The following is a 23535-nucleotide window of genomic DNA, read 5'->3' on the forward strand; positions in this document are numbered from 1 at the left end:
GTCTGTTGTCCTTTGCCTTGTGAGTTATTTGTTCAGTTTGTGAAACTGCATCAAATCTTTTTAGAGGAGGATCAATTAATGTTGAACCATATGGCCACAACATACAGGAAACAACGCCTTTAAAAATCATAAACCTCATTAACCTACCGCTACGTCAGCTCTAGAAAAGGTTAATGACTGGAACCAAATTATTTCACTAGTTTGAACATCACAGATACATGTTTATGATCTTCAAAATATCTGCTGCATGTAAAAGAAAATCCTCTTAGGATGATTGTGTATTGAAATGTACGAAGCAATTTTCATACCTGGAGAATAGGGTAGATTTGGGTTCAACGGTTGACTAGTAGACCCAAATGATCCATCGACACCCAAGTAGTGGCTGTGATCGCTCACGGGTGACTCAAGTTTGATCGACTTCTCCTCCTTGTCCGAATGACTCTTGTCTCCGTCGCTGTTATTGCTTTGTCCTGCTTTGCTTTTCCGGGAAATCTTTTTCATTTTGGCACGTTGATTTTGGAACCACACTTGGACTACCCGCACCGAGAGGCCAGTATCCTTGGCCAGTGCTTCCCGTACCTTTCGACACGGTTTGGGGGATACGTCGAATGATGCTTTGAACTGGCGTCGTTGAACCGAGGTTAAAATAGTCCTCGGTCGTTTAGGCCCACGACGGCCATCTCGTGATCGCAGACCATCTTCCAGCAGGTAATCGTCCTCACCGTACAATGTATGCTGACTGTGTTGTGGGTGCAGGGGGTGTAAGGTGTTGTACATATCTTTCTCTAGGTCGTGCTGACAAATGAGTTTACCGGCTCGCAGAGAGAATGGTTCACCCTTTTGCAGTGGTCTGTTGCAGGTATAGCATAGAAAGCAGTTTAGGTGGTATACTAGATTTTTCGCTCGCATAACCATTTCGTTGGGTGTGATTCGCTCACCACAGCCGTAACAATCGCGTGACACATTCTGCTGTTGTTGTTGTTGCTGCAGTGGCGAAAGGCCGTAAATTCTGAAATGAACCGGAATGGGAATATCATTGTTAGATTTCACGCTAGTAAAACTAGTTTTCTATTTGAAACCGCAGTGACTATATGTGTATCGCGGCAAAGATCTTTTGATGTTGTGACAAAGAAGGTTGCAAACTTGAACTTGATTTTGTTCTAATATGATAACGATACTGGGATTCTTGTTCATCATGTTCTAGTATAGCAATGGACGAGGCTGCCAGTGCTGATTCTTCATCATGATTGAAAGTGAGCCTGAAGATAGGTGACTCAGATTTGTCCTTCTTTTGTGTAGTTTTGCCCTTTCCTGTTCATGGTGTATCTCTGGGCTTAGATGATCTTAAATTGCTATCATTACCATACACCAGTCTCACATTTTCAAATGCTTTTGTTCAGATTTGTATTGTAAATGCAATGCAGTCGCTCATTATCACATAATTAACATTTTTCAATATTCCTCGTCTCGTCTACAATATATGCAATCGATCAATCGTAATAACCGCTTTCAAATATTTATGGGCCCCTTAGCTCAGTCGGTGAAGGTTGTAACTGGCATGCTGGTCATGCTGGCAGGCTAAGTTCATTCCCGATTTACGAATTTTTCGGGTTATTTAGTAGGTATCATTTGTGCTTGTCAAACAATATACGAATGTAAAAATGATGCAGCTCTTATTATTTACTAACTATGAGCTGAGAGCAGACGCAAAGTCCCAGTTGGCACGTTATCCTCAAAAAGAAGAAGAAGACACATTCAAACATACTGTAAGTGTCCAATTTTGGCAACAAACTTCTGAAACCTTGAAAACCACAGAACTAAAAGATATTCGTGGGAGCTCCACAACCCTCCTTGTGGTAGAAATTTCTCAGTATCAAAATAATTCTTGACCGGAACTTGGTGGGGAGCACACCCGGAAGATCTGATCAGGTTGTACCGAACAACCATCCTTTCGGTTTTAGAGTACTGCAGCTTTTGCTTCCAATCCGCAGCAAAAACACACATTCTTAAGCTGCAACGGATTCAATACCGTTGCCTTCGTATTGCGCTAGGCTGTATGCACTCGACTCATACGATGAGCCTCGAAGTACTCGCGGGTGTTCTCCCGCTGACAGATCGTTTCGCTGAGCTGTCTTTCCTATTTCTCATCCGTTGTGAAGTAATGAATCCTTTGGTAATAGAACACTTTGAGAAGCTGCTCGATCGAAATCCTCAAGCAAGATTCATGAGTTTGTACTATGAGTACATGACGCTGGAGGTTGGTCCTTCTTCATTAGTCTCCAATCGTGATTGCTTTCAAGCCTTCTATAGTTCCTCTGTAAAATTTGATCTAACCATGATGCAAGAAATCTATGGAATACCAGATCACCATCGGTCGATGGTTGTTCCCTCAATTTTTGCAATCAAGTACCACCATGTAAGTAACGATAAAAGATTTTTCACAGATGGGTCAATCATAAATGCTTCCACTGGATTTGGTGTATTTAATCAATTTCATAGCGCCTCCTATAAACTGCAGAAGCCATGCTCCGTATACGTTGCGGAACTCGCAGTTATATTTTACGCAGTAGAGCGAATTGCCTCACTACCTTCTGACCATTATTTCATTTTTACGGATAGTCTTAGCTCATTGGAGGCTATTCGTTCATGAAGGCCAATGAAGAACTCCTCTTATTTCCTGCCTGAAATACGATCTAAACTAAGTGCTTTATCTAACTGCTCCTATACTATCACCTTCGGTCACCTTGGGTCCCATCTCATTGCTCAATTCCGGGTAATGAGAAAGCGGACTCGTTGGCTAAGATGGGCGCTATGGGAGGCGATATTTTTGAGCGACAAATCGCCTTCAACGAAATTTTTCTCCATTGCTCGTCAGCAGTGTTGGAAAAGTTCGCGATATTTCAAGAAGTTCACCAAGGGAAAAGTTCACGAGTCATAGTGAGTTTTCGCAAACTTTTTCATCACTGCTCGTCAGCAAGTCCTTATCAGTTGGCAACAAAAATGGAATGATGGTGAATTGGGAAGATGGTTACATTCTATTCTGCCGAACAAACCATGGTTCAAAGGGTTGGACATGAGCCGTGACTTTATACGCGTTATATCAAGGCTTATGTCCAATCACTGCTCGTTAGAATCGCACTTCTATCGAATTGGGCTCTCAGGCAGCAATTTATGTGCGTGTGGCAGTGGTTATCACGATATCGAGCATGTTGTTTGGTCATGTACCTTACACCGTGTTGCCAGATCTGAGTTATCCACATGCCTCAGGGCCCGAGGAAAACAACCCGCGATACCCGTTAGAGATGTCTTGGCGAGCCGAGATCTCGACTATTTGAATTTAATTTATGTGTTTTTAAAACGGATAGATCTGAGGATTTAGTAGTGTCATCTTGTGTTCTCCCAAGTTGTTAGCTGCCCATCGGTGTACCCTCATGTTTGTCTTTTCATCAGAGTGTCGCTTAGTTCGAGATCAAGAGCACATTGCTCTCCAAACCTTGTGTTCACAATCCCTGCCCTGCCATCCATTTGTTACAATTTGTTACCCGTAACCTCGAGATAGCCGCGAGTAATCAGCCCCCACTTTACTAACGCTAGTTTTAAGTAGTTTTGTAATCTAATCAATGAATATCGGCTCCGCAAAGCTACAACAAATGAGCCTGGAAAAATAAACGCATTACACGCAGAGAAAATTGACCTTATTGAACAAAAAAAAAATATTATTGAAATATTTTGCAATGTCAAATAGAACTTTTTTTGAATTCAATATTTATATTTTGTAGCTTCAAAAATGTTTTTTGTTGTTTTCATTGCAAATTCTGAATACAAATATAATGTAGATTCAATAAAATATATTTTTGACTACAAATATTATTTTAACTACTTTTCAAAAATATATTGTAAATTTAAAAGCAACACTTTTCCAAAACATACAAAAGCTCATTTTGTCAATGTATGTGTGTGTTTTCAATGCTTGCGCATGCTCGGCTTCCCAGTCTCGTCGGAAGAAGTTCTTTTTGTACTATTAAATTGCAAACCGTTAATGAGAGGTCATAATTCCGGTATTTTTTGTATAATTGATAAACCTATTGAATCACTATTTGTACCGTTTGTTAATAAATAGAAAATGAAACCAAAACAATTTTTAAATTTTTATAAAATTATTTCTCGAATAGAAAAACTGCTAAAATTAAAAATTAAAATATTTATGCAAAACCAGTTTTTTTTTAATTATTAAAAACAAATTGTTATCATTCGTAGCAATTTTTTTAAAATCAAAAAAAGTTATTGTTGGTAGCAACTTAATTTTTTTTTTGATCAAAAAAAGATTTTGTCTGTTTGAAAATAAATATTGTAAATTCAACAAAATATATTTTTAATTGCGTTTCTGCAAGATTTTGAAAACAACAATATTTTATGTCCGTACAATAAAGATTTATTGTTGAATTCAATAAAAAAAGTTATTAGCCGGGGAATGATAATTTTTGTTGTTGTTTTCAATACATAATATCATTGAAATTAAAAAACTTTTTTGTGCGTGTATATATATATATACATAAAAAACTCTCTGCTTTCCTGATTGTAAAACGAGTAAAATTTTGTCGATGAACCTTGACACATTTTAGAACCCGATTAAGATTCTTCTCTGAAAATTTCAAGTCATTTGGTATCGTAGTTAAAGCTGTTTATGTGTGTGGCATTAATTTCGTGTTCACCCTTTATTCTAACTATGTCCACGCTTTCTGGAATTCCGATCTATGTTTCAAAATGAGCAAAAGCTACCTAACCGAACAATAGATCACGCGCAATCGATGTTATTCTGCTACACAGTTCGAAAAAGTAGTGTAAATTTCTGCACATAAATGGAGCGTCGCATATCATATAAGTTTACAAGTTCTAAGACATTTCATGCAATGTAGCAAATATTGTATACAAAAGCCCATTGTTGAAAACAACATTGTTTACAAGCTGCTCGGATTCGTGAAATGAAATACAAGTTTACGTGAATGAATGTTTCCATCACTATTAAAATTCAGATTTTTTTTTTTTTTTTTTTTTTCCTTTATTAACGAGACTTTCAGCCTTAGGCTGGTTCATCTCTAAACCTCCAGAGGGGAGGCTCTCAAAAAAGGTAGGGATAGATGTTCCAGATGGGAACTCCTGAAATCATATTTTTACAGAGTATTTTTAAACAGAGTTTTTTGTTTTGTTCCTGTCTCGTTTCAGTTAAGGGGTTTCTGATTCCGGTTGGTCCGTTTACGTTGCGTTAGGTCTGGTGTATAAAGGGTTTGTGTTCGTTCGGGTCGTGGTGATATTTTCGTTCAAATTCAGAATTTTTATCTGTGTAGGTAGCGAACGGAAATCAAGAATATGCACGTTTCCATCAAATCGTTTTGGTGTTTTCGGAGCACTTATTGCTTGCATCGTAAGAAACAAGTGCATCGAAGACACCAATAAGATTAGACGGAAAATTGCGCTTGTATCACCCGTTTTAATGAGTGAAAACGCGCTCACTTGTCCAGTTTGGTGTGAAATCGTCATTAAATTCATAAGAATGTTTTCATCTAGAACCAATTCAGTAAATCTAGGCGGACTCTTACATTATTTTCATTTTGCAGCGTTTGGTGGGGCAATGGGAGCGCAAGTCAATCCAAAGCCGAGGATAAAGGAAGGGTAATGGCTGAATAGTCTATGCGGACCACTTGAACGCCATGGGAAAGGAAAGGGATTGAAGAGGTCGGTTATTGGGGGGTTTTGAGGAAATGACACATAGTACTAGATTTGTGTTGCAAAATGTAAAGAAACCGAAAATCCATCTCCCACTGATTCATCCTTTCACATATATACCAAATTGATATTTTAAAGCAACCGTCAAAATAAACAGACAATATATGAAAAGGCTAGTTGCCTCCCTAAGCGGTCCCCCCCCCATCCTAACTCTTTTGTTAATCTACTTAATGTTATTAGGCTGTCTAAATTTTCTTATTTAAGCTCGTTTGATGATTATGATATCTCATTAGTCTAATTTAATAAATAATCTCTAATTCACCTAATGAATCATAACTCATGCTTTATTAAGTTCCTAAACTGCTATGTAATTTAAAATTTAACGTGTTTCAAGTAATTTTGACTTTGATCTATATTTATTATATCTTTTGATCGACCCAGGTGACACCTTCAAGTGACTAAAATGCTTCACTTTGAAATTAGTTTCCTAACTGATTTTTAAATTATATATGGTATGTGCTCCAACTACACTCACACGTTTCCACTATGTCGTCCCACAAAATTACGTATGGATATGTCACAATAGAAGCACGCCACAGTGGAAATCCCGAGCCATAGTTCAAACACTTATCCCAAACCAAAATGAAGCATATATAAGATTAGTTACAATACCATGGTGGTGTTTAATATTGTTCCCTGAGTAATTCTTCAATGAAACAACAATGAAAACTTGTCACGCAAATAGAAGGAACACCGTTGGGCACTTTCTGAAATATTTCAATAGACCTTTTTGACGTTTAATCATCTTTCTCTATCTAGCACACATGGATGAATGGATGGTTTGTTTTCCCACTAACCTGTTTCCCTCTTGCTCGCACTCCTTCAATTTAAATGCTGCATTAGTGTGCGCCGATTAAACGTCAAAAAGGTCTGTAGTATTATTCCCTTGCCAACCCAAATAAATTTATCTGCGTAAAAATAAATAAAATAAGAGTGATTTGGGGCAAAACCCGCCAGTATCGCATCCAACGTCAGTGCCTATACGTAAGCGTACTACAACGCGGTTTTCAAATAAAGGAGTAACAAGTGTGATACTATCACTTCAGGCTAGAACTTTGGTTCTCTTATGCAATGGTTCATCAGAGAGGGGTAGCTCAGTAATCATCATCGCATGCTCATGACGCTATTCTGTCACGGCATGAGCCAACGGTGCCGGACCTAAACCAACCGTCTCCAACGCTCCACTATGAAGCATAAGATTAGGCCCACCCACCAACGTCCAGGTTAAAAACTAGCCAAGGGGAGGGGAATCTAGGTGGATTCCTACATTATGAATCCAAATTGCACCACCTTTGCATTCACTGGTTTCAGAAATGGCACAAAACGGCCAGGAACTCGTCCAACAAAATGTTTACATTCTGCACAAGTCGGACGATCCCCAAATCATCCCCGAATAACCACCAACAAGCTGATATGAATCACCATCATTCCACGCATATCTAGCATCCATAAGCCAATTGTAGCTGCACAATAATTAGATATGATTTACTTATTTTTCCATATCATTTACTCCGACCAGTCAAAAGCCAAGCTCAAACACTGCATCCACGCAATATACATGCATAGAAAAAATCTCAATTAATGCTTCAAAGAACAATAAGATCGTGTAAGAGTGTCACAACTAGTAAGAAGAACAGCTATGCTGGTATATCTGTTATTTTCATGATTTTCTAAAATTCAATTAAACCGCATTTTTATGTTTGCCCACATCACCGTTTGGGGTCAGCAAAATGCTATGCCATGGTGGACATTATCGAGTGGCATAAAATTGTGGTAAAAGCGAATGTATCGACTAGCTCTTAGCGCCACCATTAAAGTAACGAGCGTCAGATTTAATAAAAATTGTTTTATGAGCTCGTTCCGAAGGCGTGGTATAATGCGGCAGCAGTGAAGCTGTGACCGAAAAGGGAAGACATAGAAAACCATTACCCATTCGCGCAACCACCATTCAAGATTATGGGTGTTTATATTTCCCTTTTTTTTTGTTGGTAAGTTTTACTCTGTCGGTTTTTTGCTTCCACAATGGTGATGAGAGAGGGAATAATGGAGGATGGCGGCGTGATGTGGTTTTCTCTTCCGTAGTTGCTTGGGATGGTCGTTTTATGGCAATAGTGATGTATCTCGATGATAATGATAATCCATGGGGCAAAAGTTTTTGTCGGATCTTTTCTGCACAAGAAGTTTCCTTGTGGTACAAAGAAAGTTGACGTAGAGATTTAAGAAAATTGGCTTATGTAAGAAAAGTTACCCACGTAGTCGTGTAGCATGAGAATCATGATTCAATTTGGATGGAAGAAACTACGGCATACCGTTTTGTTCGGACTGAACGTTTATTCTATTAAACGTTATTATGCTTACCGGTAGTAATCATCTTTGCAGTAGACTTTGGTGTTTTTCGTATAGCAGGACTGGTTGAGCTGGATGTGGCAGATGCAACAGAGAAGACACTGTTCGTGCCAGTACTGATCCGGGGAAAGTTTCATAAAATATCTGTCTTTGATTTTCTGGCCGCATCCTTCACAGATTTCCTGCGTCTTTTCACTTTTGATCGTCCCAACGATGTCTGTAATGTGAAGTGATGAGAAAAGTATGAATAATTACAAAGATACAATGCTAAGGATGACTTTTTTTCTGAAAATTACAAGTATGCAGATTTCAATTGAGTAAGTCATAAAAAAAATCATGAAAGCGTGAGATAGTGATAATGACGCATTCCACATAGGAATAAATTGGAAATCGCTTATCACCCACCCTTCATAGGCGGGAAATGTTGAACCACGTATCGTCCATAGTGAAACACGATGAGGCACCTGTTAAACCTCTAGTGAAATACCCAATACAAATGTATGTACCCAAGGAGAAGTGACACATGGAGGGCTGGTGGTAGGAGGATGTATTCCGTGCCGATCGCAAGGGCCACAAAGTTTTCATGCACCCATAAACAAACAAACTGATACCTAAACGTAAACACAATGTTTAGCTTTGGGCGGATAAATTGAATATGTTTATTTGAGTTTGTCTTCGTTTGGAAATAAACAGCTATCGGCTTGGATAGTTGATATTGGTTGGGATGCAACAACATATTGAAGCGAATAAAAAACTGTTTTCAAAAGCACCGGTTGGTTTGCTGTTTATTTGACTGTAAACTCAGTTAAGTTTTCTCAGAGCTAAGTTGCAAATACTCATTTCGCATAAGCACGTATTGTTTTAAATAATTACCAAATGTTAATTGCCGTCATTTTCAGGGTTGTTACGAGAAATTTGAAATAAAATCAGCCCAAAATCCACTTCAACTTTGATTGAAAGGTATAAAGTAAATTTAATAATTAGGAATTTTCAACGAAATTTTTTGAAAGTTTTGAAAACTTTCATCTTGAATTTTACAGAACTTTCTGAACTTTCACAAAGCGTCCTAACATTTAAAAAGATTCTCTAGATTATTATGAGGTTTCATGAACTTCTATTATGTTTTCTAATATTTGTTGAGGTTCCTTGAGTTTTGTTTTGGCTCTCTAAACATATTGAAAGTAGGGGAATAAATATACGTATTCTCGTGAATCCAAGCAGCATCCGCACTTCTATTAGTAATTTCTCAGCATCTCGCACACATATTACGTGTTTGTTTGTTTACATTTACCTTCTGCATGATATTCTATCCATTCCAATCGACAGAATTGTCCAAAACGAGTTCAAAACGTTTTTACAACGCTCCAAACTTCTCAGGTGATCGCGACTATTGCCAGCAGTCTCTTTTTCTTCGGCAACCTTTTCAATTGAGCTACGTGTTAACCTGTAAGGGGCCTGGGGCCTCCCTTAGTTCAGTCAATATAGGCGCAGCTACAAAGCAAGACCATGCTCTAGGTGGCTGGGTTCAATTCCCGTTCCGGTCTAGGATTTTTTCGGGTTGGAAAATTTCTCGACTTCCCTGGGCAAGTATGATTGGACTTGCCACACAACTATACCAATGCAAAAATGGTACAGGCATCGGAAGCGCTCAATTAATAACTGTGGAAGTGCATCTAGAACACTAAGTTGAGAGCACGCAATAAGCTAATATGCGATATGCAATAAGCTTGAAATGCGAAGAAGAAGAAGAAGACGTGTTAACCAGCTGTTATATTATCGGCAACAACGGCGCCGGTGGTGTAGTGGTAAGCGTGATTACCTCTCACCCCAGCAGGCCTGGGTTCAATACCAGTCGGCGCCGCCGGGATGTTCTGAGGCATAACATCTCTGATCACGCCTTCCTTCGGATGGAAGGTAAAGCCGTTGGTCCCCGGTTCATGAGTTGATGGGTCGATAGGTAGGGTCCAGGTGTGGGAGCTGCCTTCCTGGCACGTCGGTAGCATTGGTGCTCAGCACGGAAAACAAGATCGACGGAAAAAACAAACCAAGGGAAAAAAAAAATATCGGCAACTCGAAATCAGCCTATTTTATGGTGCGTATGTTACACGGCGAATAAGAACGACCCAAATTTGAGTTTAGTTTAGAGACTTTCGGAGGTTCTTAAACTGTTCTGAAGTTCTCTAAAATCTGTCAGATTACCCTAAATCTCACTACACTGAAAATATTTTTTCCATTAATCCTCTCACGCTAGTTTCGTAGAAAGGGTGTTCGTACATAAAACTATTTTGTTGTTGATCATACGAAACATTTGTATTGCATGTCATCGGACAAAATGTTAACTTTACGGTTAATTAGTAAAATACACGAACTTACTTTCTTAAAATCTGCTTTCATATGTGATACGAAAGTCATTCGTGTATAATACCTATTACACGCACTTTATTCGTATACGTTACGAAACCCTTTGTTCATACAAAGATCCAATCCAATGTAAAATCTGCTTTCGTATGTGATGCGAAATGCGTTACGCAATCCCTTGTTCATACAAAGATCTAATCGCATTCAGTTCATTGCTATCTTCGCGATGCGGACCCAAAGGCTGCTATGCAAAGTGGGTTGTCTGTGTAAGTAATAAGGCTAGGACAAGGTCGAACCCGAAGCGCTGAGTAAGTAGCTAGTTACAGGGTTTTTTCTCATGATTTTCAGCATTGATAACTCCTCCAATGGATCCGGATGTTTTTTGAGTCCGTATTATTTTTGGGGTTATTTCGATGCCGTTAGTTCGCTCAAAAGGATTGCATAGTCAGCATTCTACCTAACGAAGCTCAAGCATCTAGGAATCCAAACAAAGGAATACGGCCAAAAAAATAAAAATCAGGATTTCTTACTGTATTTTGCATATTACATCCATTGGGGGAAGTGATCCAAATATATCTAAACCCGGCTATCTTCCAGTTCCGCTGATACAATAAATTAGTATAAATATAAATATAGCTAAAACAACTTCGGAAGGTTGGGTAAATTAACTCCAATGAGATCATCAAAAAATTATTAAATTCGACAGTGAGCATTCATAAGGGCCTAACTTCAATTAACGATTGTCTTCGTCGATTTTCTCTTTTGTTAATAACTCGCTTGGATTAACATTTCACGACCATGTTAAGACATTCCCAGCTATTTTCAGCACACAGATCTATGAAAAAAGATATTATCTAACTTCTAATACAACACACTTTATTATAAACTCTTCTGTAATTCACCCAAACATCTTTCCGGTCTTTCCAGAGATTTTCTAAACTGCAATTAAGTTCCTTGTGCTTCTCAAAATTTTACAGACTTTCTCTGAAGGCCATAGCCCTTCATTGAAATTAGGGAAGTTGATCAAACGTCTGCAAGACTTACCTGAAGTACATCAAACTTCTATGCAGCTCTTTGAACTTGTCCGAAGTTCGCTGATATTCTCAGATAAATTCTAAGATAATCAAAGAGATAAAAAAAACGAAGGAGCTGCAAAGCATGAAGAACTCCTGAGAGCTTTGGCGAATTACATATAGGTTCAGTGAATTCCAAGATCTTAAAAGTGAATAATAGGCGATCTGCCAATTTCAGAGCTGTTTAGAATACTCCAGAGGGGTTTAGATACGTTCTGGAACTCCATAAATGTTCTAGGAACTTTAGAGACCTTCAGAAAATTCCTTCAAACACTGCGACATTATAAAACCAGAGCATGCTTTCAATGATTCCTTTAAAAAATCTTCAATTGACCTCAAGAAGTCAAAGTTCATGATCTTCCATTTAAAAATTACAACGAACACTAAGTGGCTATTTTTCACACAGATGGCGCTACCAATGGAAGTGAATAATAAAAATCCTAATGTAGAAAATTGGAAAGGTTAAAATTATGCGCTTTTGATGTATATTCAGGGTAAAGCTTCAGGCAAAGTACATTTTTATCCGCTTTAAAAATCAAGTCCGCAAATTATTACCCTAAAAAAAAAAAATCAAATTTGTAATTTCTCTCTCACGAGCTCAATTTCTCAAGGTACCATGTTTTTCGATGACACTGGATTTTTGATTTCCCTCTCACAGACTACAAAATAGAGTACCTGACACTGTAAAACATGTCTGGAACCTCTATATTTAGATTAGTCCCTCCTTTTTTACATACTCTGCACCAAATATAGTCATGAAGTCTGTAGACATTATCAAATGTCAGATCAAATCAATAACCAATAGCTGTCAATAATGTAATACAGTGCTTTCCAGATTTTGTCAGCCTGCAGATTTCACTAAACTACTCTATGAATAATTGTTATTCTTACACTTCGCTGTAATGTGAATATTAGGAGAAGCGGGAGTAAAATGTGCATACGGGGTAAAATTAACAATTAACGATTAATTTTCATTCAAATATCAATCAATTCAATGCACAGGTCTTTCATTCAATGTACCTTTTAAATTTTAATTAATTTACATTAATATAATATACTCCTACTAGTAATTGTTAGTTTTGAAATGCTGTTTGCTGGAAAAATCATTTTTACCACGGAAAACCTGTTTTTTTTTTTGCAATTGCAATAAAAACATTGCTTCATTATCAGCAACATTTATTCTTAGAAAATAAAAAAGAGCATTACATATTTCAATGAAATGTACATAAAAGTTTTGATTGACTATCAATTTTCAAGAGATTTCGTCATCGCAAATTCTCGATTTCAACGAAAGGGAAAATGCTTCAACCTAATCAGCCCTATCAGCTTTTGTTTTGGATTGTCGGAGAGGCAGTTTGAATTCCGGAAAGGGAGATCAACGGTGGATGCTATTCGGACAATGGTCGAGAGAGTCAAGAAGGTGTCCAAACAGAAGCGAAGAGGAGATCGAGATGGCCCCGTGATAACGATCGACGTCAAGAATGCTCAACAGCGCAGCTGAAAAGCCATTGCTAAAGCGCTAAAGAGAATGAGGATCCCTGTCTACCCGTGTAGGATTCTGAGGAGTTACTTCCAGAGCCTGGTTCTGGTCTACGAGACAGATATGGGACAGGGATCGATTAGGATCACAACGGGAGTTCCACAAGGCTCCATCCTTCGTCCAACGCACGCCTTTGCCTTCAAGCGCGTGTTGAAATACCTGAGAGTGATGATCGATGACCGGCTAAACTTCAACAGCCACGTCGAATATATCTGTGAGAATGCTTGGAAGGCCATCAACACAATAGCTAGAATCATCCTGAACAACTCTATTCCTAGCAATATCAAGAGGCGTCTTCTGGCTAGATACTGAGGTATGGAGGTTGGCCATGCGAGTCGTGAGTGCGTACAGAACCATTTCATCGGAACCCCCGTAACGTGGATAGATCACCTTTTCATGGTACGTTACGGGATGTAAGATCTACCACCGATTCCTAGTCCTGACTACTTCAAACTAGGGGAACAGGATTTTTCAGTAATCAAAGGAACTCGTCTTAGTCCTTTTTACTTATTATGCCTTGATTATTCGTGAGCGTTCACACAGAGTCTCAGTGTTCACTCGGCTGTCGACAAAAGCAGGCCACTCTCGATGTGTGCTACGCGATCGTCTGTTTTCTCGGCAGCAACCATTGTGTGGTCCTCCTCATTGTTCTTCATCAGCAGTTCTTTCGGTCGATGCGTTGTCGACTTTGAAAAGCAACCGTTTCGTGATGAGTGTGTGAGTGCTGACCACGTTTTGCGTCCATTGCTGCAATGGACGCGCTCTGACCCTCGTTGGCGTACAACAATTTGCCATACAATGAAACCACTGGAAGCGGCTCCAGTTCTGATGGAGGAGGCTTTTTGGATAGCGGAAGATAAAGTGTTTATTGTGTTGTACCTTTTGACTATAGTTTTAAGATGTATTGTATAGTGACCAAGAATCCTCGGCTCTGTAAAGTTAATTCGGTTAAGCCTTATCAAATAAATTAATAAACAAAAAAAAAAAAACACACAGAGTCTAAAATAAAATAAAATAAATAAGTCATAAAATCGCTGATTATGACACCCTGAAAGCGAAATTGGCAGGTTTTATGAGTTTGAAATTTTCACTTCACCGTCTTTATTGGTTTCAAACATGGTCTCATTTTCATGGATAAGTCTCCCAAAATTTTAATTCGTTTGGATAGAAACTGACTGTGCACAAACCATTTGAAATTTGTATGGGAAATCTAAACTTTTTGTTATGTGCCCTACTCTGTTTGATATTGCTCTAAGAGAAAGTTATATGCCTATTTGTAAGAGATACCTATTTTCTCAGCTACGACTTTCCTGAAGATTGTTTTATAGTCAAATGACAAGCTAAATAATTATTAATTATTTAAGAGAATGGAAATCTTCTGACAGCTGCTTTGTGGGCAACACTGTAGCCATGATTTGTGTGCTCAATTTCACGAGCCAGAAACACCAATGTTGCCTGCTGAGCAGTTGATTGAGCAGTATAAAACATAAGACATCAGCGACTTGAACTATTAATAAACAGCTTCCAAAACTTTTTGTAGTTAAATATGGTGCATTTTTAGAAGGATATGATAAAAAAAAGTTTACTTTTTCCATAGTAATTTCCATATAAACTTCAAATCGATGTGCAACTAAACTAGCTTATTTTTTTTGGAAGGATGATCAGGACTCGATTTAGAACCGTTTGAGCACTGTAGAGATAAATTTCATTTATTGGGCAGGTATGGGATAATCGTCTTCTTCTTTGGCTTATTACGTCCCCGGGACTTTACGCCGTCCCTTAACTTAGTGTTCTTTAAGCACTTTCACAGTTTTAAATTGAAAGCTTTCTAAGCCTGTATCATTTTTTCATTAGGGTAATTTGCCAATTGTTGCACCCCACCCAATGTTGCGCACTTCACATTGTTTGCTGTACAGCATTTATTCATGACCACGACGTTTATCGATCAAGATGACGTGCTAATCAGTAATTGTTGAATGATAAAGCATCTATTGTTGTTGTCAGTGTTGTGAAAATATCAAAAGATCTTATCTCACCAATGTGCATAATCTCATTTGAGTATCGTAAACCAAAAACTCAACACGCAAACAACAGCCCATGATATTACAAGCTGTGATTCGGTTGCTATGATATCATGCTAACAAAACTTCCCGGCTACAATTCTCACCAAACTGTGTTGATTTTGAGCTTCAAGATTTTTGCTGTACATCCGAACACGAAACGAAACTTCCATCACTGCTGGCAGCAGTAACTTCGTGTCTGCCATCTGTGAAGCGTAAAGAAAGATAGCAAACTATGCTTTCTCTTTCTAAGAAAACGATGTGCAAAGGAATCATTTTTGTGGTAAGTCAACTCGTGGCTGCAATGTTACATGTTCTGAATAGTCTCGCAATATCAAAGGAGCTTGTAAAGACAATATCATGCTTGATATTTTATTCCAATATCATGCGTGATATTGGGAGCCCTTGAGAGCGAAACAAAATCATTTGAGTGAGGATTATGCCATCACTGGTTGTTGTTGATACTCAGTATTATAGATATTGTGATAAAACATATATTAAATAATGTTGACACTACGCATATGTTTTCAGGCGATTTCATAATTTTCTGTTATTATCTTCAGATGTAAAATAAGCTATTATTATCAACAATGTAAAATTTATAGCAAAAATAAAAATGTATATATGTAATAGTAATAATCATTGGATCACAATTCAAGCTGAACATTGCATTAGATCCTAAGTAACATTGATCGATTCTCTTTGTTGACTTTCTCTTTCGTTTATAGCTTGAACACAGAACCGTTTCTTGATGTGTTTGTCATATAAGATGCTAGCTAAAAGCTACTTTTACCGCCATATGTGCTGAAAATACCTGGGAAAGTCTTTACATGGCCGTGGGGATGCAAAGAGAAAGTCGACGAAGAGAATCTGTCAATGTTACTTAGCATCTAATTTGATGTTCAGCGTGAATTGACTAGCTGATTTTGACACCCTGAAAGCGAAATTGGCAGGTTTTATGAGTCAAAAACATATTTGACTTCTTTTAACTTACAAGTGCAACATATCATTATAACATCTAATGATTTCATAATCCTGAAAAACGAAGTTTTATAGTAAGTGGGTCGAAGCAACCGTGCACAGCAAAAACTTTGTAAATTTACATTTGGTAAATTAATTTATTTTTTGCCTTAGTTGAAACATACAGCAAAAATGTCTACTTTACATGAAAGTATGTAATAACACTTTAAATTGAATTGAATTTAACATGCAGTTTTTACATGGATGGTAAAAGGTCAATTGAAATTGATTTAATTTTCAACGAACGTGTAAATTTCAGCTTTAATTAATTAAATTTCAGATATTTTTATATTAAAAAAATGCTCCAGTTGATAGTTGATTTTTTGTTCATTGATTTGTTTTCCGTGCTGAACACCAATGCTACCGACGCCAGGGAGGCAGCTCCCACACCTGGACCCTACCTATCGACCCATTAACTCATGAACCGGGGCCAACGGCTTTACTTCCCAGACTAGGGACTGGTTCATTAAGTACGTAGACGGTTTTTTAGATTTCTTGACACTCCCCCCCTCCCTCTGCGTAGACAATTATCCATACATTTTTTTTTAATTTGTATTGGTCGTGGATAATTGTCAACTCCCCCCCCCTCCTAAACTGTCTACGTAGTTTATGAACAGCCCCCTACAGAGTTGTAACATGTTAAAGCGCTATCTTAATGGTGGTTTCTGTGTTGCAATTATTTGACAACTGTTATAACATGTTATATTTCTGTAGTATGAACGCACTATAAAACACTTTTTATTGTGTGGCAAGCACGCAGTCAAGAAAAATAAAAAATATGTTTGAAAAAAATCCCCGATCGACTGACATAGTGTGCCTCAAAACATGCTTGGCATGCACAGTTGTACACACCAACTGCTCATTTGTTAATAACTTTTCACTCAGTTTTTGAAATTTGTTTTTCTTTAAAGTAATTGATAGATTAGGATCATAGTTTACTATAGATATGCAAAGAGTAGGTAAATCTTAACGTTTGAATTAACACCAATGACAACAACCTTAAACTCTATTCTATCAACTATTTCAAATAGAACTATGTCTCGTCAACTGTGTGTAAAGTTATTAGCAAATGAGCAGTTCGTGACCAAAACTGTGTGCCAAGCATGCCTCAACATTATTCGGGACTCGCAGAAAATTAAATAAAACTTCGTTTCTCATTTATCCCAAAAATTACTTACTTGATTGAACGCTGTGCAATTAAACCTTCTGCTCTGTAAACCACTATCGAGGCAATAACACTCCTTCTTTATTTCTACTTTGAAGAAGCACAGTATGCAAATGAAAGTGCGAAAACATCATCAATATCGTTCCAATCTTGACTTTTAACTTTTTAGATGCAGCTGGAACATCCTCCGTACAAATATTTGAAACGAAAACACTCTCATTTCCTTTGACAAAAGGCTTTCACCCACAAAAGTACACCAACCACTCTGTATATACCAGAGAAAGAGCATCATTTCAAATAAGGCCATCATCCCGTCAGCACACATCGCCAGCTTCCTCTATCCTCCACTCTGCCCACGATTGTCGTCGGTTGACAAACAAATTCAACGTTGTCGGCTGGCGTCTGCCTTCTTGTGCTAGAGTAAACTTGAATTTTAATCACTTCCTCCCACCAACCAGCCAGTGGTGCTCGGTACAAACCGAAGTTATCCGCACCTCAACTTGGCCGCCATCTTTGCTTCATCTTATTGTAAGAACATTTTAAACTTTAATCACATTTCTCGAGTGTCGCTCTCTGTCGAACATTGAACATCAGCTGTGCGGGCAATGATTTTCCTCTCAATATCCGCCAAAAGCACCGCAGACACTTGAGCATCCAAAGATTGCGGCTCTAAGCCATAGATAAAGATCGATAACAGTTAGCAGAGGATGGGAGTAAACAACTTTCTGATAGCTGATAAGAGTTTGAAGCTTTTCGCCAGTCACGTCTAGGAGTGCGTTTTCAGTTTAATATCGATTTTCCTTTCTGCAGGGTACTTTCCTTGTTTACACTTCCTATCTGATGCGTCCCGAAGAATTATATCGAAGTTTTTCACCAAATAGTTCAACACGTCGTCGTTGTTTGAAATTTGTGATAGAAGGTACGTCGGCTCCGATGACTATGGGGTATCTTCCATGTTTTCGGTGGAATGAGCAACATATCATAAATCGTATCATATCAGATGATCAACGCGAATTTTGTTTGTTTGTTTTCTTTATCACACACACGCACACTTCGGCACACGTACGGGAACCCAAGCAGATGATGTGTATGATAAGCTACAGGGAAATTAATTATGATTTATGACCTACATCGGTGGCGATAAGGATTAAATGGTCTGACTTCTGTAGAAAAATTTCAGGGAATGCAAATGAACGGGGTTTGGTTGGGCGCAGAAATTTGGTTCATTTTTCAACCTCAGAAAATGTCCTTTTGCGATAGTACGCCGTCTTGGCTAGCTCTATGAACTCTTTAAAAATGAAACAAGTCACAGCTTGTTTGTATGATTTACATATTTAATTTAACCAATTTAATGTAATAGGTAAGTCCAAGTGTATCGATCAAAATGATATTAGGGAAATTCACATAGCGCATCGTTAACGTGTAAACCCTGGTGAATGCGTAAACTTCATCATACATCAATTATAGATACATACAACTGTTATACCGTCCCGAATAATTTGTTAAATCAACGTTTTCCATCACGCTAAAGGTCACGATTTCAAATCTCATCCCCGGACCTCTGACCTCAAAATGTGTTACGAAATCACGAATGATCTAAAATGTGTTAAAGTGACTATAATACAAAAATCAACGTATTCCAAGGGTGGAATTATTTTTTTCGATCTTTTTAAGCGGATTTTACATAATAATAATAAGGCTCCTACAAAACTAGGTTGATGATGATGAAATTTAACCCTCTACTACAATTTTATTCAATTCTGTATGATTTATTACAAAATGCCACCAAGGCAATAAGAAAAATGATGGATTTTTTTTTATCTAGAGCAATTTAGCTTACCTAGAGAAGGTTTAGTAAAAATAGGTTTTATTTTTTTTTAGGTTTTCTCTCGAATTGTTCATTTTAAATAGTGTATTTTTCAAACCATTGGCATAACGTTTCATAGAAAATATTTTTGTTGTTGTCCTAGCTCGTTAAGTTTATGGTCTAGGGCAGTAAACAGTTAAGACTATGTTTGCCAGTTTAATTTTCGATCTGATTTTGTTGAAATGGATTTGTTAAGATCGAATGTAGGGGTTTCATCCGGTATTTTCACTACCGTTCGTATTTTTTGTTATAAAATCAAATCATAAAAGCCATAAATATTCAAATGTGATTTGAAGTGAGTAAGAGTGATAGATAAGGCAAATTATTTAATTTGAATCTGTTTTTCTGGAATCCCGGAACTCACGGGCTTCAATACCGTCCCAAATACCGAAAATATAGGAATACCGTATTTTCGGTATTCGGGTCGATATTGGAGTTCGTGAGCTCCTAGAACAGAAGTAAAATAGATGCAATTGGTAAATCTCACTCGCTTTAAATCACATCTGGATGAGTTGGGAGGAAATGCTATACTAATATCAACATGAAGCTTTACTGAAGAGGAAGTTCTGAAGAGGATAGATTGATAAAAAAAGGTCAACGGAAAACAAATCAAGGAAAAAAAGTAACCACCAAATCCGTAAATAGACCGATAAGGGCCTTTTTGTAATATTAGGCTGATATATGGCTTTTAATTTTTATATTAGACTTATAGCAGCATTATATTGGACTTTTTGCATTAGCGTGCTTGATGGTTACTTGGGTAGTATGTAATCTTCAATTGGTTCAAAGTTGTTTGGAAATGCTAACATGAAGCTTTAGTGTGATAATTTATTAGCTAGAGAATGATCTTTAGAAGAGGGTAGGTGGATAGTTCCGTTAGAGTACGGCAGTATGAAAATTGAATAGAAGTTGAAAATGAGCGAAGAGCCATTAATGCGACAGTTTTTAAAGTCAGACTTGAAGACATACTCAAGTCTCCGCGTACATCGTACGGGTTAGGCAAAAGATGTGCGTCAGACTTTGAAAACTGTCGCATTAATGGCCCTTCGCTCATTTTCAACTTCTATTCAATTCCTTCCCTTCCCTTCCCTATTTCTTTCCTTCCCTTGCGAAGGAAGGCGTGAACAGAGATGTTATGCCTCAGAACATCCCGGCGGCGCTGACAGGGATTGTACCCAGTCCTGCTGGGATGAGAAGTAATCACGCTTACCACTACACCACCGGCGCCGCTGGCTAAAATTATATTTTACGGATTTATGAAGTTATGAGATATTTTAATGATAATTGTTATTTACAAGATGCAAGAAGAGAAGGTAAAGTGTGTGTATGACACATAGAACCTGTCAATTTTGCTTTCAGATGGTCACAATAGCGATTAGCTGTAACGATGAGCAACGCGATGAGCGAGCAATCAGCGATCATAAAATCGCTAGTTGTGACCTTCTGAAAGCAAAATTGACAGATTTTATATGTCAACCACAAACTTTTCCACCTCTTCTTGCTTCTTACAAATTAAAATTATTATTATAGTATCTCATGGCTTCATAATTACGAAAAATAGCATTTTAGCTGTAATGAGCAATTACAAGCCTGATTATAAATAACATTCAAAATATTGAAATGTAAACGATTAATTTACTAAAAGTAAGCGAAAAAATGTTATATAGATACTGTTATTTAGTTTGACGTCCGAAATATTATTTTAATTATTTAACTTCATTTAAAATTAAAAGAAACAATTAATATGGAAAATATAAAATAGGGGAAATGACTCTAACGTTTGCCAATGGATCTAAGATTGGGTCCATCGCTAAAAATCTACTATTTATCCATTTTATCTAGATGAACGCGTCATTGGGACGGTACTAATGGATATTTTAGGTGGCTATTGAAAATTTAGTCGATTGCTGAATTTATGTATGGGTCCAAATTAGGGGTATTTAGGCCGACATTACATCCATTTCCCCTATCAGGTTATTTACATCAAATGTTCATTTTTTTAGAATCAACCAAATATTTCTTTGAAACAAAAAGCATATATTATTGGAACAAAAGATATTTGTTTTGATTCAAGAAAGGTATGATAGAATCAAAGTAAACTATTGTTGTATTTCCTCACAGTCACATGGAGAGTTCATTCTAAAAACAACAAACATCTGCATAGGCCCTGAGTCCACAATATTTTGAGTTGAATTCAATGTGATTTATTTTGGAAATTAAAAGCCATTTCTCTGCGTGTTGTCAAAACGCAAGATGCATTCAAAATAAGCGAATTGTAGGGTATACGTCCCTAACCTCGGTCTAATATGCAGCCATAGATTACGTTTTTAATCATAACTCATCAATTAATTTACCTGCAAACGATATTCTACTGCTAAATGGTATGCTTAGATATGCTTATCATGTCGTTTGCTATCAGGAACCGCAAAAAGTTGAAAAACTTACTTTTTTTAAGACAAAAACTCACCAGGGAAATGTATGTAATATCGGTCTATTGTCCCCAAATTGGGTCTATTTATGGATGCAACTTCGTCCTATCCTGTTTGATTCTCAAAAAAAACGCTCTTGGTAACGTTTTCTTATGTATTTTTTTTTATCACTATCACTGTTAACTTAATACTCTTCATTCCTCAAAACATTTCTTAGAGAAAATTTTACGAAAACTACATTAAATCACTCAAGTTAAAAATTAAAAATTAAAAATTTCGCTTATCGTCTTTCGACCGCAGAATATCTAAATCAAAACATTGTGATGTTCATTATACAGATTTGGCAGAAAAAATCTCCCTTCCTGTTCGTTCCTTATCATCCAAATGCAAACCACATTGTTGACGTTACTCTTATTGCTATATGCTGTCAAATGAATTTCATGGGCCAAAGTTAGGAACATAGAAAAGAAATGTGTCCCTAAAGTTGGGTCCATGATTTACTTGTGAAAACGTTGTTAAACAATTAAAATAAACATAAAATATTCAAACAGTAACTGTGAGTTTTACGTCTAGTGTGTATTATCAGGTAATTCCATTCAATAAATGCCATAATCAGGCCATTTGATGATCGTCAGTGCAACCTTCCCATCTTAACCTTAGAAGTCATGGCGGCTAAAAACTCCGAACAGAGTGATATTCTCAACCAGTTTTATTACTTACGAGAGCTGAAAATGTATTGAAATGTTGTGATATAAATTGATTTGTGTGTGGTACACATTTATCAATCATCAGTGATCAATATTTTCCTTATTTTTTGTGTAATATTCCTTAATTAATTATTTATTTGCGTGATAGGCCGAATGAAAGGACTAGACCCACATTACATACCGTAACCCTATGTTAATTATATGAAAAAGGTTTACTTTTGACCCATCGTTGGACAAAAAGGTTGAATATTAATACATTGCAACATCCGTATTGTATGCAGTTAGGTACAAGGCCAACATTAGGGAATTATGGATGTACAAAACATGGTGGAAAATCTCCAACAAAATGTTGAAAATATATACAAAACTATCTACACGGTAAGAAAAAGTATCCAATGATAAGTTCACTTTTACCTACTTTTGACTTGTTTGTCTCCTTTTTTCCAAGGTTGCAAAGACTCATTTCAGCTAAAACAATGTTTTTCTAAATTATGACATAATTAGATGCCATGATCAAATTTTGAATTGGTAGGATACAAGAAGAGGTTGCAAAGAATGTGTTTGACATATTAAACCTGTTTATTTCACTTCATGAGAGTCACAATCAGCGATTTTTCACAAACTCACTCACTCACTCACTCACTCACTCAGCGATCAGCAAATCGCTGATTGTGACTCATAGAAAGCAAAATTTACAGGTTTTATGTTTCCAACGCATACTTTGTATCCTCTTCTTGTAAGTTACAAGTAAAACATGCCATCATACCATCTTTTGGTTTTATTATTCCGAAAAACATTATTTTAGTTGAAATGAGTCTTTGCAACCTTGCTTTTTTCCTTCTAATGTTGTCAAAAACGGAGGAGCAAACCCACTCAAAAGGGTTACTAATGTGTGGAAGCCCAACGTTGAGAATAATAATATTTACCTACTTTTGGGTACAACTAACTTACTTTTGGGTAGAAAGCGAGTGAAAAATTTCATACGAATTGAACATAAGTAAATGAAAATTACTTTGTCCCACATACATTAATTGAAAATTCTTTTGTATTTCGTGAAGACGTGATTGGATCTCCCTTCGAAGCAATGCAGTCTCTATACGACGCGTTTTGGAAGGTTTATGACATCGAGATGCTATGCCATTGACGTCTGATGGTAGTTTGAGCCTTTTCCCTATATAATGGTGTT

At 37.2% G+C, this 23535-nt stretch overlaps 1 protein-coding gene across 2 annotated transcripts in view; it reads right to left on the bottom strand.

The window, feature by feature from the left end:
• The window catches only part of Lmx1a (LIM homeobox transcription factor 1 alpha), a 32191-nt gene that overhangs the window by 1076 nt on the left and 7580 nt on the right, over nt 1–23535 (bottom strand). The window contains exons 1-3 of one of the 2 annotated variants that reach the window (XM_065226731.1): nt 17360–17412; nt 8143–8347; nt 309–1009 (exon numbers count right to left, since the gene is read on the bottom strand). In XM_065226731.1, the coding sequence (XP_065082803.1) occupies nt 309–1009; nt 8143–8267 (826 nt within the window). In that variant the 5' untranslated portion in view covers nt 8268–8347; nt 17360–17412. Of the gene's footprint in view, nt 1–308; nt 1010–8142; nt 8348–17359; nt 17413–23535 lie in introns of those variants that run through there. The other variant, XM_065226730.1, reaches the window with a different exon arrangement.

The sequence above is a fragment of the Ochlerotatus camptorhynchus genome, unplaced genomic scaffold (genome assembly GCF_037179485.1).
Source record: "Ochlerotatus camptorhynchus isolate MF236.1 unplaced genomic scaffold, CSIRO-AGI_Acam_v1.1 ptg000258l, whole genome shotgun sequence".
Taxonomy (NCBI): Eukaryota; Metazoa; Arthropoda; class Insecta; order Diptera; family Culicidae; genus Ochlerotatus; species Ochlerotatus camptorhynchus.